The sequence below is a fragment of the Girardinichthys multiradiatus genome, chromosome Y (genome assembly GCF_021462225.1).
Source record: "Girardinichthys multiradiatus isolate DD_20200921_A chromosome Y, DD_fGirMul_XY1, whole genome shotgun sequence".
NCBI lineage: Eukaryota > Metazoa > Chordata > Actinopteri > Cyprinodontiformes > Goodeidae > Girardinichthys > Girardinichthys multiradiatus.
The window spans coordinates 41,216,637-41,230,551 of NC_061818.1; the positions used below are offsets into that span (position 1 = coordinate 41,216,637).

Below are 13,915 nucleotides of genomic sequence, written 5' to 3' on the forward strand. Positions count from 1 at the left end.
CACTCAAAGCGCTGCACATGAGGAAAAACATTACAATGATACAGAAAATCAAACACCAAAAAACACATCAAATGACATTAATAATCATTGAGAGTTTACTGGTAAGATCTGGTTCTGATCCAATCTTTCTAATAGAGGTAATTAGCTCATTAAGTCCTCTGTGGTAAGAAATTCATGTTGTGCTAGAAGAAAAATGATAATATTAATCCTTGAGGTCGCTGGTATAAAACAGTTTTAGTCCAAACTTTTTAAATACTAATAATGTTTGCCTGTCACTGGTATGATATAGTTGAAGTATAATCCTTTTAAGAAATCTAAAATTCTCCGGTCATTGGTGTAAAAACAGCTTTAGTCCAAATTTTCAAATACTAATAATAATATTTGGCTTTCGCTGGTAATCCTTCTGAGAAATCTGACAATCTATGAAAAGTAATGAAATCACACATTTAGATAGATGAGAAAAGAGGCCACATTAGATAAGAAGAGGGAAAAAAATCATATTTCACACTTTATCCTTAGCAGGATACAGTTTGAGATTAAAAAAAAACCTCAGAACAAAGAAGCAACAAGTTGACAAAACAACATCATGCCGGGAACGGTGAAGGTGGTGTGAGGGGGTGCATATGTTTATCTTGAGCATGTGTGTGTGTGCAAGTAAGTCCATGAAGCACTGTCACAGAGGCCATTGTCCTTGATGGTACGTTGGAAGGTTCATCAACCGGCCACAAAGTTCTGAGCAGGTCCACAGATGTCCTCAGGGAAGGGAGGGGGCAGAGGGAGCAGAGCGTCATGTTTACATAACTTCCAGGAGAAGTAGAAGATAACCAGCCATCAAGGCCGTGCAGGGGAGCCAGATTCAGAAAGACAATAATTATTTGGGTCAGGCTGACTCTTAATTTTCTGTCAGCCTTGAGAGTCTTGCTGGTTCTTCTCAAAGGTGAATCCAAACAGCCAAATTCCTGGTCTTTCTGCCAGATCCGAGCGAACAACTTTCTCCAAGATTTATACCATTTCACCCCTGAGTCCAGGAACCGCAACCTGCCTGCGATCCTGTGTAAGGATCCCATCCAGTCTGCGATTCAGCTCACGTAACATCTCAGTCTGAGTGTTGATCGCTCTGAAGATCCCATCATACATGCCAGGCAGCCTCACAATGGCCAGAACAGCTGCTGACATTCTCCGAATTTCTCGATATGCCAGGTAACCGCTGACTCCAAAAAGCAGAAATCCTGATATCAAACATCCAATTATTTACACATCTTCCACATCCTCGACTGACATTATCGACAAACACACAATCCTCCACTTCTGCCAGGAGTCCATCGTGTATCCAGAGAAAAACGTCCAGTCCGGGCAAGTTGGGCTCTCCTTCACCCTGTCTTCTCCTCGAGAAAATTTGATCAATTGCATTGAGAGACCAGCTGAACAAATCCATAACTAAGAATTTGGAAGATATGCAAAAAGAGGCTCCAAAGACAAGACACAGAGCTGAAGCAGGGCAGATATGGGAGGAGTGCAGGAGACAGAGAAAAAGCGTCCTCCTCCAACGAGAGCAGAAAGAAAAAAAGGGCCCGATTGGGTTACCAGAACATATTTCAGGACTTCTTGGACTTTAGAATGAATAGTAATGATCTGAGAAGCCAACATCTGAGATGGAAGAGATGTTAACAGATAAACCATGGGTCAGAACCAGATCTAAGACGTGGCCTCTGGTATTAGGAGGTCAACAAACTCACCAGATTTAACAACATTAAAGATCCAGATGATCTGATTGGTTGTTGAAGTTTAAATTGAAAGAAGGATTCTGGGATATTTGGTGTGATTATAGCAGTTCCCTATCTGGGTGGTCTGTAGACAACCTGATATAGAACCGCTGCAGAAACTGATAATCAGATAAGGTCCAGTGTCCTTCAAACCCAGATTACTGGAGAAGACGATTCCTGGTTCTTCTGCCGTTCCTCCTCTGATTAAAAATGTGGAGATGAAGGTTCTGTCAAAAACATGCACACAATCCTCCCATGAAAAATCAAGTCATGGATTACAAATGTTGTTGGTTTCTCCAGAAGAATTAGAACATCTGGATCTTCTCAATAATAACTTTTATGAGCTGAAGGCTTAGATGTTCTGCTTAAACATGGAAGAACATGGTTTTTTAAAACCTTCTGCAGCTGAACAATCTGGGAGCAGCTGGAGAGAAAAGATAACGAGAAGCTCCTGCCAACCTGGGGTCTCATGTACTAAAGACTAAAGGTTGGAGGTAGGAAAATATTCTGAAACCTGCAGCCCACAAGAGGTTCAGATGTAGAAACTGTGTGTAGACATGTCACCACACACACTATGTGAAGAAACCATCAATAATGACCTAGAAGCCTCCATCACACAGGAGCCTGATGGAGGCTTGTTCCCAACTATTAGAATTAGAATAATGATTATAATGATTATTATAGTATAAAGGAATTATGAGCTGAGGAGGCCATCGTTGCATCAGTGAGACACATCTGCACATTGTCCTGGACAATCTGATCCAGCTGATGAGCCATGCATCATCATGTCCCAGCAGGTCAGGAGGATCTCTGACCTCTTCCATTGGTGATGTCCTCCAGCTGAACCAAAGCTGCCATCGTTCCACAGTTAGGAGCAACTTTAGCAGCTATTTATGGACATGTGTGGTTGTCTCCAGCTGGTCCACCTTAGGAACCATCAAACCTGACTTGTTAGGAGTTCATCTGCTGATCCGACACCGTTTTATTCTCAGTGAGAATGAAAGTGTCCCTCAGATGATTCTCATGCATTTTCTGCTCCTCAGCGCTCAGACTGGTGAGCATTTTCATCTACAGGTGACAGAAACAGAGGAAGTTTCAGTTTCCATCATTTTCTCAGGTGTGTTACGTTATTGTAAGAGGGTTTCCATCCCATCCCTGCTCCTGTCTGCAGTTCCCTCTGGTCCAACATTACCTCCTCATCCTCTTTCCCCTGGCCTTCCTACTCCTCCTTCTCCTCCTGGCCTTTCTCCTTCTCCTTCAGCGTCCACCCGTCAGCTTCCTGGTGCTGCTGTCGGTCGACCCGGTTGCTTTCAGGCGCCGTCCAGACTGACGAAGAGCTCCTCTGCAGATCAGAGCGAACCAGTAGAGCTGCAGGGGCCACAGCAAGGCGGCCCCCAGGTTACACTGCCAGGGGGCCACCAGGGGCACCCAGTACAGAGGGATGGAAGCATACCTGCAGCAGCAGACAGGGGGCACTGTGGTCATGGTTGTGTTTGTATTATTCTTTCTAAAGACTGGATCAGGATCAAATAGAAATAAAAATATTTTTAATATGAAGAAAGAATTTCAGATCAAAACAAGCTAAGTGAGGCTGAAGCTGGAAAACTTCAGATCGTTTTGGTCCAATAATAAAGACCTGATTTATTCTGATTTCAGTTTGACGTTTTATATCCACAGTCTGGACATCCTGCAGGTCCTGACCCGAAACATCTCAGATGTCCAGACAGAATCTTACACTCGAATGTGAAACAGGAACAGATCCTGGTTCTTAAATTTGTTTGATGTTGCAACCTGAACCTCCTGGCAGAGTCAGGTTACCTGCTGTAGGCGTAGTACAAGTAAGGGAAGAGCAGCACCCTGCAGCTGAAGAAGCTGAGCAGCATGAAGACGCCGTTCACTTTGTGCAGCACAGAGTTCTGCTTCTGGTACTGACGGGACACAAGAACACAGGAAACAGAAATCTGTTCACATCAAACCGGAGTAAAAACTGGAAGGAGACACATGGAACACATCTGGAATCATCTCTCCTCATACAAGTTCTGTTTCAGGTACGAAGACCTGGTTACATCCGGTTCTGAATCAGCAACAATAAGCAATAAAAGGTGGATAAACAGCAGAAGAAGCAGATCTTTCTGGAAGAAAGAACTGCTGAAACTAGAAGGAAAAACTCAGCTTGAGCCAAATGCTTCAGACACCAGACTCAGACCGACTCAGATGGTCCGTTTAGAGGGAGGTGAGTTTGGACCCAGATGATAGCTGAAACATCTGATAAGCTGTTCCGTGTTTTGGCAGAATTATTCCCGGTGAATGGACCTGCAGGAGGATTTCAATCCAACCAGGAACACAGAAACTTCTCCTCCTGATGGGATTTCTGTGGACAACTGTGGAGATAAATGATCTTTTCCAATGTTCACTCATGCTTCTGGACACACCTCCTGTCCTCGTTGTTCACCTGTCTGACTCACCTGAACTGAAAACATCTCACTGGGATGTGGTTCTCCTACATGTCCGATCTACACCGCCCCCTGATGGTAGGAACACAGACTGCATGTAGAAAACCTGAACCTCCAGTTCATCTGGAGCTCCAGTGGACCGTTGGATGTTTGGTGCGACAGAAATCCTTTTCATGCTCAGAACTTATATGAGCTGCAGATTTAATGGTGCTCCTATGTTCAACCCGTCTCCATCCCCATGGTCCAACTCAGATGGTCCAGTTCAGGTCCCCTGATCCAAAGTCAGAGTTTAAATAAAGTTCTGGAGTTGGACTCTGCTGCTGTCTTGTGTCTTATTTTCTGCCAGAGACAATAAAACCTGATCCACCTTCAGATCTGGACGAATCTGACATTTTCATCTTTGTGGAGAAAAGTTAAAACCTTAACAATAAAAATATAAAGATGTAGATATAAATTGATATAGATATAGGGGATATTTATATAGATATGTATAGATCCATAAAATCAGCAAAACGATGTTCTAAATGTATCAGTTAGGAAGGTCAAAGGTGAGACATTCAAATCAGTGAGATCAAGTTGGAAATATTTCTTCTGCTTTAAAGGGTCCAACATGTCCCCCTCCGCCTTTACAATCAGTTCATGAATCATGAACCCAAACCAAGGTAAAGTACAGGAGGTTCTGCAGAATTTACCAGTGAAAGTATGAGCCTGGAACTGCAGATCAGGTGCATCCATTAACTGACACGGAAAGGTCAGGGAGGTCCACCATGAGGAGCAGGAAATTATATAAAGGCAATCAGCGCAAAAACTCTGGTTCTGTTGGATATGCTCAGAATCCGGGTCAGATCAATAACAATCCACCACAAGGATCAGGTACAGAAGATATGCAAGTAATCTGAAGAATTACCTGGATCAGGACTTTTCCCAGACAGACGGAAGGTGTGCTGAGCTCAGCCAGAAACAAAATTCCCTGAAAGTAATCACCTTTTCCCTGCCGCCACAGCTGACCCGCGGGGGACAGAAAGGGACGGGGGGAGGATGGAAAGTGGGGGAGACATGGGGGGACGGGGGGAGACATGGGGGGGCAGGGGGGGAGACATGGGGGGGCAGGGGGGGAGACATGGGGGGGAGACATGGGGGGAGACATGGGGGGAGACATGGGGGGGCAGGGGGAGACATGGGGGGGCGGGGGAGACATGGGGGGGATGGGGGGAGACATGGGGGGGCAGGGGGGAGACATGGGGGGACGGGGGGAGACATGGGGGGGCAGGGGGGGAGACATGGGGGGGCAGGGGGGGAGACATGGGGGGGCAGGGGGAGACATGGGGGGGATGGGGGGAGACATGGGGGGGCAGGGGGAGACATGGGGGGGCAGGGGGGAGACATGGGGGGGATGGGGGGAGACATGGGGGGGGCAGGGGGGACATGGGGGGGGCAGGGGGAGACATGGGAGGGATGGGGGGAGACATGGGGGGGGCAGGGGGAGACAAGGGGGGGCGGGGGAGACATGGGGGGGATGGGGGGAGACATGGGGGGGCAGGGGGAGACATGGGGGGATGGGGGGAGACATGGGGGGAGACATGGGGGGGGCAGGGGGAGACATGGGGGGGGCAGGGGGAGACATGGGGGGATGGGGGGAGACATGGGGGGGGCAGGGGGAGACATGGGGGGATGGGGGGAGACATGGGGGGGGGCAGGGGGAGACATGGGGGGGGGGGGGGGGGGGGGGGGGGACAGGGGGGGGCATGGGGGGGCATGGGGAGCATGGGGGCAGGGGGAGACATGGGGGGCGGGGGAGACATGGGGGGGGCAGGGGGAGACTGGGGGGAGGAGCTGGGGGACATGGGGAGACATGGGAGGAGGAGGAGACATGGGGGGAGGAGACATGGGGGGAGGAGGGGGGGACATGGGGGGATGGGGGGGCAGGGGGAGACAGGGGGGGCAGGGTGGGGGGATGGGGAGGGGGGGGAGACAGTGGGGAAGGGGGGGACATGGGGGGGCAGGGTGAGCCATGGGGGGTGGCAGGGGGAGACATGGGGGGATGGGGGGAGACATGGGGGGGGATGGGGGGAGACATGGGGGGGCAGGGGGAGACATGGGGGGGCGGGGGGAGACATGGGGGGATGGGGGGAGACATGGGGGGGGCAGGGGGAGACATGGGGGGGAGAGGCACAGAGGAATAGGAAGAGATGGGGGGGAGGAGAGAGACAGGGACAGAGAGAAGAAAGACAAGTTCAGTGAATAAGTCTAAATGAGTCTCATGTCTCAGACGGTTCCTCTCTCTGCAGAATCGGACTCAGAACTTCTCATCACAAATTTATAAAAGTGTCTTGAAATAGAAACAGAACCCAGGTGTTAATTAATGAGGCTGTTTAACAGGTAGGAGCTTCAGATGGTGCCACCTGCAGGCTGGAGGTTTGATGACATGCATTGAGTCCCATCGAAACAGACTGACCCGGTGTGAACAGTCACAATGTGGCTTGGTTCAGAACTGTTTTTCCTCAGGTTAGAGCTGCTTCCTTATTCAGTTCAGGACAAATCAAGTTTAAACCGGTTTAAAGTTTTGAATCCAGTTTTACTGTTAGGTTCACATTGATTTTAGACCTGGTTTACCGTTGGTGTTTACTCTGGTCATGGACTTGGACTGGAAGGACTCTAGGCCAGGATTTGGACCTTATTGTTGACCTGTTTTTATTCTGGATTCATTCTTAGTTTTGATCTGTTTTTTGTTTTTTTTTTTACTAAGAAACTAGTTCTGAATTTTGCATTAGACCGGGTTCATAGGTTTAATCATCACTTTGAAGAAGTTGGACTAGAACTTTGTTTAGATCTGTAGGTATTCGTTTGGGGACTGAGATCCAGAGTACATTTGTCCCAGTAGTGGAACTGGTGTGGGAAGAGGACTTTGAACAGGTCTATTCTTGGTTTTAGAGCAAAATTTGGATTGATTTCAACCTTTTCTTCATCAACCAATTTTTGGTCAGAGTTTAACTGGTTTCTTGGTTTTATTGAGACCTGTTCTTGAGGTGGTTTAGGAGTCAAATCAAACTAGTTTTACTTTTGGGAACTTTCTAAACTAGTTACCAGTTAGGTTCCTGTGGCCTCATGTACAAAGTGTGTTTACGCACAAAAACCTTGTGGCGCAACGTTTTACAGACAACTCGGCAGGTACTAAAATGAACGCTGAGTGAAAATGAGCAGATATCCACAAACAATAAGAAACTACAGAGAACTAAATCTCCCCTAAATCCACTGAAATATGACTTCATTCAGTTTAATTCATGTAGCATCAAACCTGATGTTTCTTCATGAGCTTTTGAGCATTTTGAGAAAATGATGGAAACTGAAACTTCCTCTGTTTCTGTCACCTGTAGATGAAAATGCTCACCAGTCTGAGCGCTGAGGAGCAGAAAATGCATGAGAATCATCTGAGGGACACTTTCATTCTCACTGAGAATAAAACGGTGTCGGATCAGCAGATGAACTCCTAACAAGTCAGGTTTGATGGTTCCTAAGGTGGACCAGCTGGAGACAATCACACATGTCCATAAATAGCTGCTAAAGTTGCTCCTAACTGTGGAACGATGGCAGCTTTGGTTCAGCTGGAGGACATCACCAATGGAAGAGGTCAGAGATCCTCCTGACCTGCTGGGACATGATGATGCATGGCTCATCAGCTGGATCAGATTGTCCAGGACAATCATGTTGGAGTTCTGCATGGAGCTGACCTCAGTGGTCCAGAGGGAAACCAGGAGGAACCGTTGGTCTCCGGTACCAGTTCCAGTTCTCACTACCCTGCGGTCCTTTCAACCAGAGCTTCTCAGAGGGAGCTGACTGAGAGGTCGGGTATTTAACAGTCATCCCAGAACAGGGCCGTGTCAGCCATATGGGTCGGCCTCATCCAGATGTTGCTCAGATATAGAAAGTTCTCCTAAACTGTGGCTCTCGTTGCAGCGAGGAGCTGATTTCTGAATGTAATCAGAGCTACGGACTGGACCCATACTGCTATAAGGGCCCCATCTGGAAGTCAATATGTTTTTGCACCTGCAGCTTTGACAGAAATCGCCTCCTTCAGTCACTCCCTTTCCTTTATGTTGTTAGTGACTCCTGAGGAATGACTGCCAAATAATATTCCATATCTCGCCTCAGATACTAAAACCACTATTCCTCCTTCTGTGAACGCTCCCGTTGCCATGGTTATTTGAACACGTGGTGGGTGTCTTCTGGGTATTTATAATACTTTGCACATGTACCAGGTGGTTCCAGCACCACATGCAGCTGAGCCCAGTTCACCACAGACTGGGATGTATGAAGGCTACGTGTGCGGTGACGTGGCGACACACGGTTTCTACATCTGAATCATTTTGTGTGCCGCCAGTTTCCGAATTTCTCTCCACACCCAACTTTTAGCATGAAAAGCTGCGCACTCTTTCTAAACTAATGGACTGGTTCCATTAGTTGGGGTATGGATCAGGTTTCACTGGTCCTGGATCGGACTATTTGTAGATCAGGGTTAAAAAGTACCAGATTGGATTTGGACTGGGTTTGTACCAGCTTTAGATATGAATTGGGCTTTGATATGGAACAGATTTTATTCTGGTTTTTGGACTGGTGCTGGTTCTGGGTTTGGTTTTGGATTTGGATTTTTCAAAGACTGGAACTGAGTTTTTCACTGAGTGCACAGCAAGTGTTTGTCCTGATGGTGGCGCCAGAGGAAACATCAGAACCAAACAATCACTGTTAGATGTTAGCGTTGCCATAGTTACCAGAGAAGCAGGGAAGCAGAAGGCCACCATGAAGACGTGATGCAGCACCATCAGCACCTCCCTGTGAAGGAAACCCGACACCGCTGCTCGCAACGACCTGCCATCAGGCCCCGCCTCCTCGTGACCTTTGACCTGCAGCTTGTACCAGTAACACAGAAACATGGCGAAGACGTCGTAGGCAAAGTACGGCGTGGCAAACAGGATGTAGGACTCTGTCAGCCAGTGTCTGAGGAGGAGATGCAGCAACAGATACAGATGGTTGAAGAAGGTTTCTATGTTTATTAAAACTAATGAATTATTATTCCTGAAAACCTTATTTTTGTCTTTATCTGCTTGGTCAAAGAGCTGTGAGAACTTTTGATGCTGAAACTTCCTGAAAACCTGAAATAAAACCCAAACTTCCTGCTTCCATGTTTCTGTGTTTCCAGAGCTGAAAAAGTTGCTAAGGACAGGTTTCATCCTCAGCCTCCATCACTGACCTTCCTGTTATCTTTCCTGCAGATATTTTTCGGGAACTAATTATGCAGCAGATTTCTGACACTCCCAGGCTGATAGAAATTAGAGCAGTCTGCTTATTTAGGACGAGGTAAAACCAAAATGAATCCCTCATTAGCAACGTTTCTGCATTTGAACTTAAAAGTCCCAGAGTTCCTTGCAGCTCTCATGATTTGATTACCAAATGTGTCTCAGATCAGTGCTCCACTTTGACTAGGAAATCAGGAAACCAGACCTCCCTCCTATTCTTTGTTTTCCCATCATGCTCAGCAAGGAGGATTACTGACCGACTGAAATAACTGCAGCTGCGGCTCGGTTCAGGAGTCCAATTAATCTCAGGTTGGTAATTAGATTACAGGCTGACAACCTCAGATTTGCTGCTGTCCATCACTTTTATTCATCAGATGAGTTTCTATTCACAAAAGACGTTTTACAGCTTTTACAGGGAGGGAACCTGGAGGAGAAACTGATCTGGGATTTCTGGGAAAAATTTGAATAAATCTGGTCATACACGAAAAAGCGAAAGTTTATAGAAACACGGAGGAGGTCCTCACCTGTCCTCCATGACGTCCATGCAGGACGAGGTGATGATCCATCCAGCTGAGGAGGCCAAGATGGCCTGCAGAGAAGACACCAGACTGGGAGGACATGAACAAACTGGTCAGACTGGGAGGGGTAGGCTCAGTTTAAAATCAGCATTTATTCTACTTTTTGGCACAATGACTTATTTTCTGTCAGAAAGAAGGACACCCACCCAGGAGCTTCTGCTGCAGTCAAATGATCTGATCTATATTTACATAAACTAAGACAAAGATGTAATCTGAGCAGAAAGGAAACGTTGATGGTTAGAGTAATAAAGGAGCTCTGAGAGCTGAAACACCTGATCTGACCTTTTCCTAACTCTGCGTGGAAAAGCCTCCATGGCCTCTCCATGGTCTACCTCAATCACACAGGATGTACTGGAGGGAAAAGAAGAGGCCAAAGTCCATCTGAGTATGCTCAGTGACCTTTAACCCCACTGAGGTCAGTAATTTAAACACCTGAGTGGCAGAGGTCTTCAGTTCCTGCTTCATCTGGTTCAGCCGCTGGCAGCATGCTGCAGAACCTCAGCACCTTCTGAAGGTTTTTAAATATTGACACAAACTACGTTGTATCCAATCCACCGAGTGGGAACCACTGATCAGGAAGCCCCACAGATGGCTTGTTGAAGTCGAGAGCTCTGACAACTGTACCAACATGTCTCTCGCTCATCAGCTAGAAAAAGACCTCTGTTTTGCAGAAGTCTAGATCCTATCCGCAGGAGCAGCCGACCCATACCCGATATGCCTCATAGAACATATCCTATCAAGTCGATGCCAGAACTTAGAGGTCCATCTCTAAACTGAACTAAACTGGTGCTGATACTGTTTCAGTGCTGCAGACGTTCTTCTGGATGTTCACCTCAGACTCATTACAATGTTACCCCAAGGCTTCCTGCTGGGACCTCTTATCATTTCAAATCTCCCAACTAGTCCCGGGTCACTAGAAGATTCTCACGCTGTGATGAGTAAAAATATCGGGTCGTCACAGCATTTACACCAACATCTTAGTTCCTACCTTGACAGGAGTGATAGGTGGCGCTACGTTAGTTTCCCCACCATGACTGCAAGGTTCTTAATGAGCGCAAATATTTTAAAAGACATTTCAGCCTTCTTACCAGCAGTGTGCAGCAACAGGAGGTGGAGGGGCAGCACTGCTACGTTGCGCTCCATACAGATGGAGAAAACTGACCATCATCTCAATAAAGGACTTTAAACCAGAAACCGGGCCGAGGAGGAAGGAACACAGACCCAACCGGACCACAGAAATCTGTTCACCTCCCAGGTTCTGACCAGACAATAGAGTTCCTGTCAGGCTGTGTGTGTGTGTGTGTGTGTGTGTGTGTTGTTACCGTGTGGACAGAACCACAGCATCGCCTTCAGGCCATCCCATGAGGTGTTTCAGGGCTCCCTTCGCCACCAGGAACAGTCCTGGGAAGAAGACGGCGCCGGCAGCAAGCAGGCCCAGCATTCCTGATCGGACCATGTGTGGACAGGTGTGTGCGTGTTGTGTGTGTGTAGATACTGGTCTGCAGGAGCTCAGAGAGGAGGATCAGAGGGGTGGAGCTTCCAGGCACCACCTGTGAGAGGTGGTGTGGTGAGGGGGGAGGAGGCTCAGATTATCCACCAGAGGATCAGGACCGGTTCTACAAACTGCATCCACAGCTGATCTACAAAGGAGCAGCCCGAGTTCTGTCAGACAGGTTTGGATCAACAGTTCTCCAGAACTCCTCAAGGTCTACCTGGGTGCAGTACCTGTACCTACCAAACTAAAAGGAGATAAAACATCTCCAGAAGACCTGGGACTTATGGCTTTAAAAACCAGAACAAAAGTCCTGACCCAGGACCCGCAAGATGGATCCCTCAACTGGTGTTTGGTACTCTGGAGCTTCATCAGAGACAGGCTGTAAAGAATTCACTGTTGAAGTGAAACAGAAATCACTGAGGTTCATGATGACTCCGGTCACTCAGACAGTCTTCATCAGTGGGACCTTCAGGAGATGTGAAAGTTTCAGATGTGTCCCACCTGAGTCTGCCTCTGTTCAAGAAACATCTGAAACATGAAGAAGTTGGAAGGGAACGAGTTCTTCCAGCACCAGCTCACCTCCACGGATTAGAAAATAAAGTCAAGGATCATCCTCAACAGAACCGGTCCTCAACAGAACAGCTTGGGATCGGAGACCATCTCCAAATGGTCTTGTTAGGGTGCCAAAATCTTTTCAAGGGGTGTGAATACTTGTTTAGGGTTACTACTGCTGTCAACGTGAGGATAATGAGATTAACCCAGATTTTACCCAGGAGACAGACTGACAGGCAGAGGGACCACAAGCCTGTCTGATCGCACACACACACACACACACACACACACACACACACACACACACAGACACACACACACACACACACACACACAGACACACACACACACACAGACACACACACACACACACACACAGGACACACACACACACACAGACACACACACACACACACACACACACACACACACACACAGGACACACACACACACACACACACACACAGGACACACACACACACACACACACACACAGACACACACACACACACACACACACACACACACACACAGGACACACACACACACACACACACACACACACACAGGACACACACACACACACACACACAGACAGACACACACACACTGACGATGTAGTTAGAAACACAGCAACAGTACAGGTCCTTCTCAAAATATTAGCATATTGTGATAAAGTTCATTATTTTCTATAATGTCATGATGAAAATGTAACATTCATATATTTTAGATTCATTGCACACTAACTGAAATATTTCAGGTCTTTTATTGTCTTAATACGGATGATTTTGGCATACAGCTCATGAAAACCCACAATTCCTATCTCACAAAATTAGCATATTTCATCCGACCAATAAAAGAAAAGTGTTTTTAATACAAAAAACGTCAACCTTCAAATAATCATGTACAGTTATGCACTCAATACTTAGGTCGGAATCCTTTGGCAGAAATGACTGCTTCAATGCGGCGTGGCATGGAGGCAATCAGCCTGTGGACACTGCTGAGGTCTTATGGAGGCCCAGGATGCTTCGATAGCGGCCTTTAGCTCATCCAGAGTGTTGGGTCTTGAGTCTCTCAACGTTCTCTTCACAATATCCCACAGATTCTCTATGGGGTTCAGGTCAGGAGAGTTGGCAGGCCAATTGAGCACAGTGATACCATGGTCAGTAAACCATTTACCAGTGGTTTTGGCACTGTGAGCAGGTGCCAGGTCGTGCTGAAAAATGAAATCTTCATCTCCATAAAGCTTTTCAGCAGATGGAAGCATGAAGTGCTCCAAAATCTCCTGATAGCTAGCTGCATTGACCCTGCCCTTGATAAAACACAGTGGACCAACACCAGCAGCTGACACAGCACCCCAGACCATCACTGACTGTGGGTACTTGACACTGGACTTCTGGCATTTTGGCATTTCCTTCTCCCCAGTCTTCCTCAGGGTCCGGTCACCTCTTCTCGTTGTGCAGCGTTTTCTGCCACACTTTTTCCTTCCCACAGACTTCCCACTGAGGTGCCTTGATACAGCACTCTGGGAACAGCCTATTTGTTCAGAAATTTCTTTCTGTGTCTTACCCTCTTGCTTGAGGGTGTCAATAGTGGCCTTCTGGACAGCAGTCAGGTCGGCAGTCTTACCCATGATTGGGGTTTTGAGTGATGAACCAGGCTGGGAGTTTTAAAGGCCTCAGGAATCTTTTGCAGGTGTTTAGAGTTAACTCGTTGATTCAGATGATTAGGTTCATAGCTCGTTTAGAGACCCTTTTAATGATATGCTAATTTTGTGAGATAG

At 47.2% G+C, this 13,915-nt stretch overlaps 1 protein-coding gene across 1 annotated transcript; it reads right to left on the reverse strand.

Annotated features, from left to right (window-relative positions):
- Positions 1-1,445: 1,445 nt before the first annotated feature.
- Positions 1,446-12,487, reverse strand: LOC124863787 (ceramide synthase-like). Its single transcript, XM_047358273.1, has 7 exons — positions 11,408-12,487; positions 10,032-10,115; positions 8,983-9,208; positions 5,124-5,219; positions 3,582-3,691; positions 2,956-3,216; positions 1,446-2,831 (listed from the first exon to the last, which is right to left on the reverse strand). Exons 1-6 carry the CDS (start codon positions 11,539-11,541, stop codon positions 3,021-3,023), a joined length of 846 nt encoding a protein of 281 aa, XP_047214229.1. The 5' UTR covers positions 11,542-12,487; the 3' UTR covers positions 1,446-2,831; positions 2,956-3,020.
- Between the last annotated feature and the right edge of the window lie 1,428 nt (positions 12,488-13,915).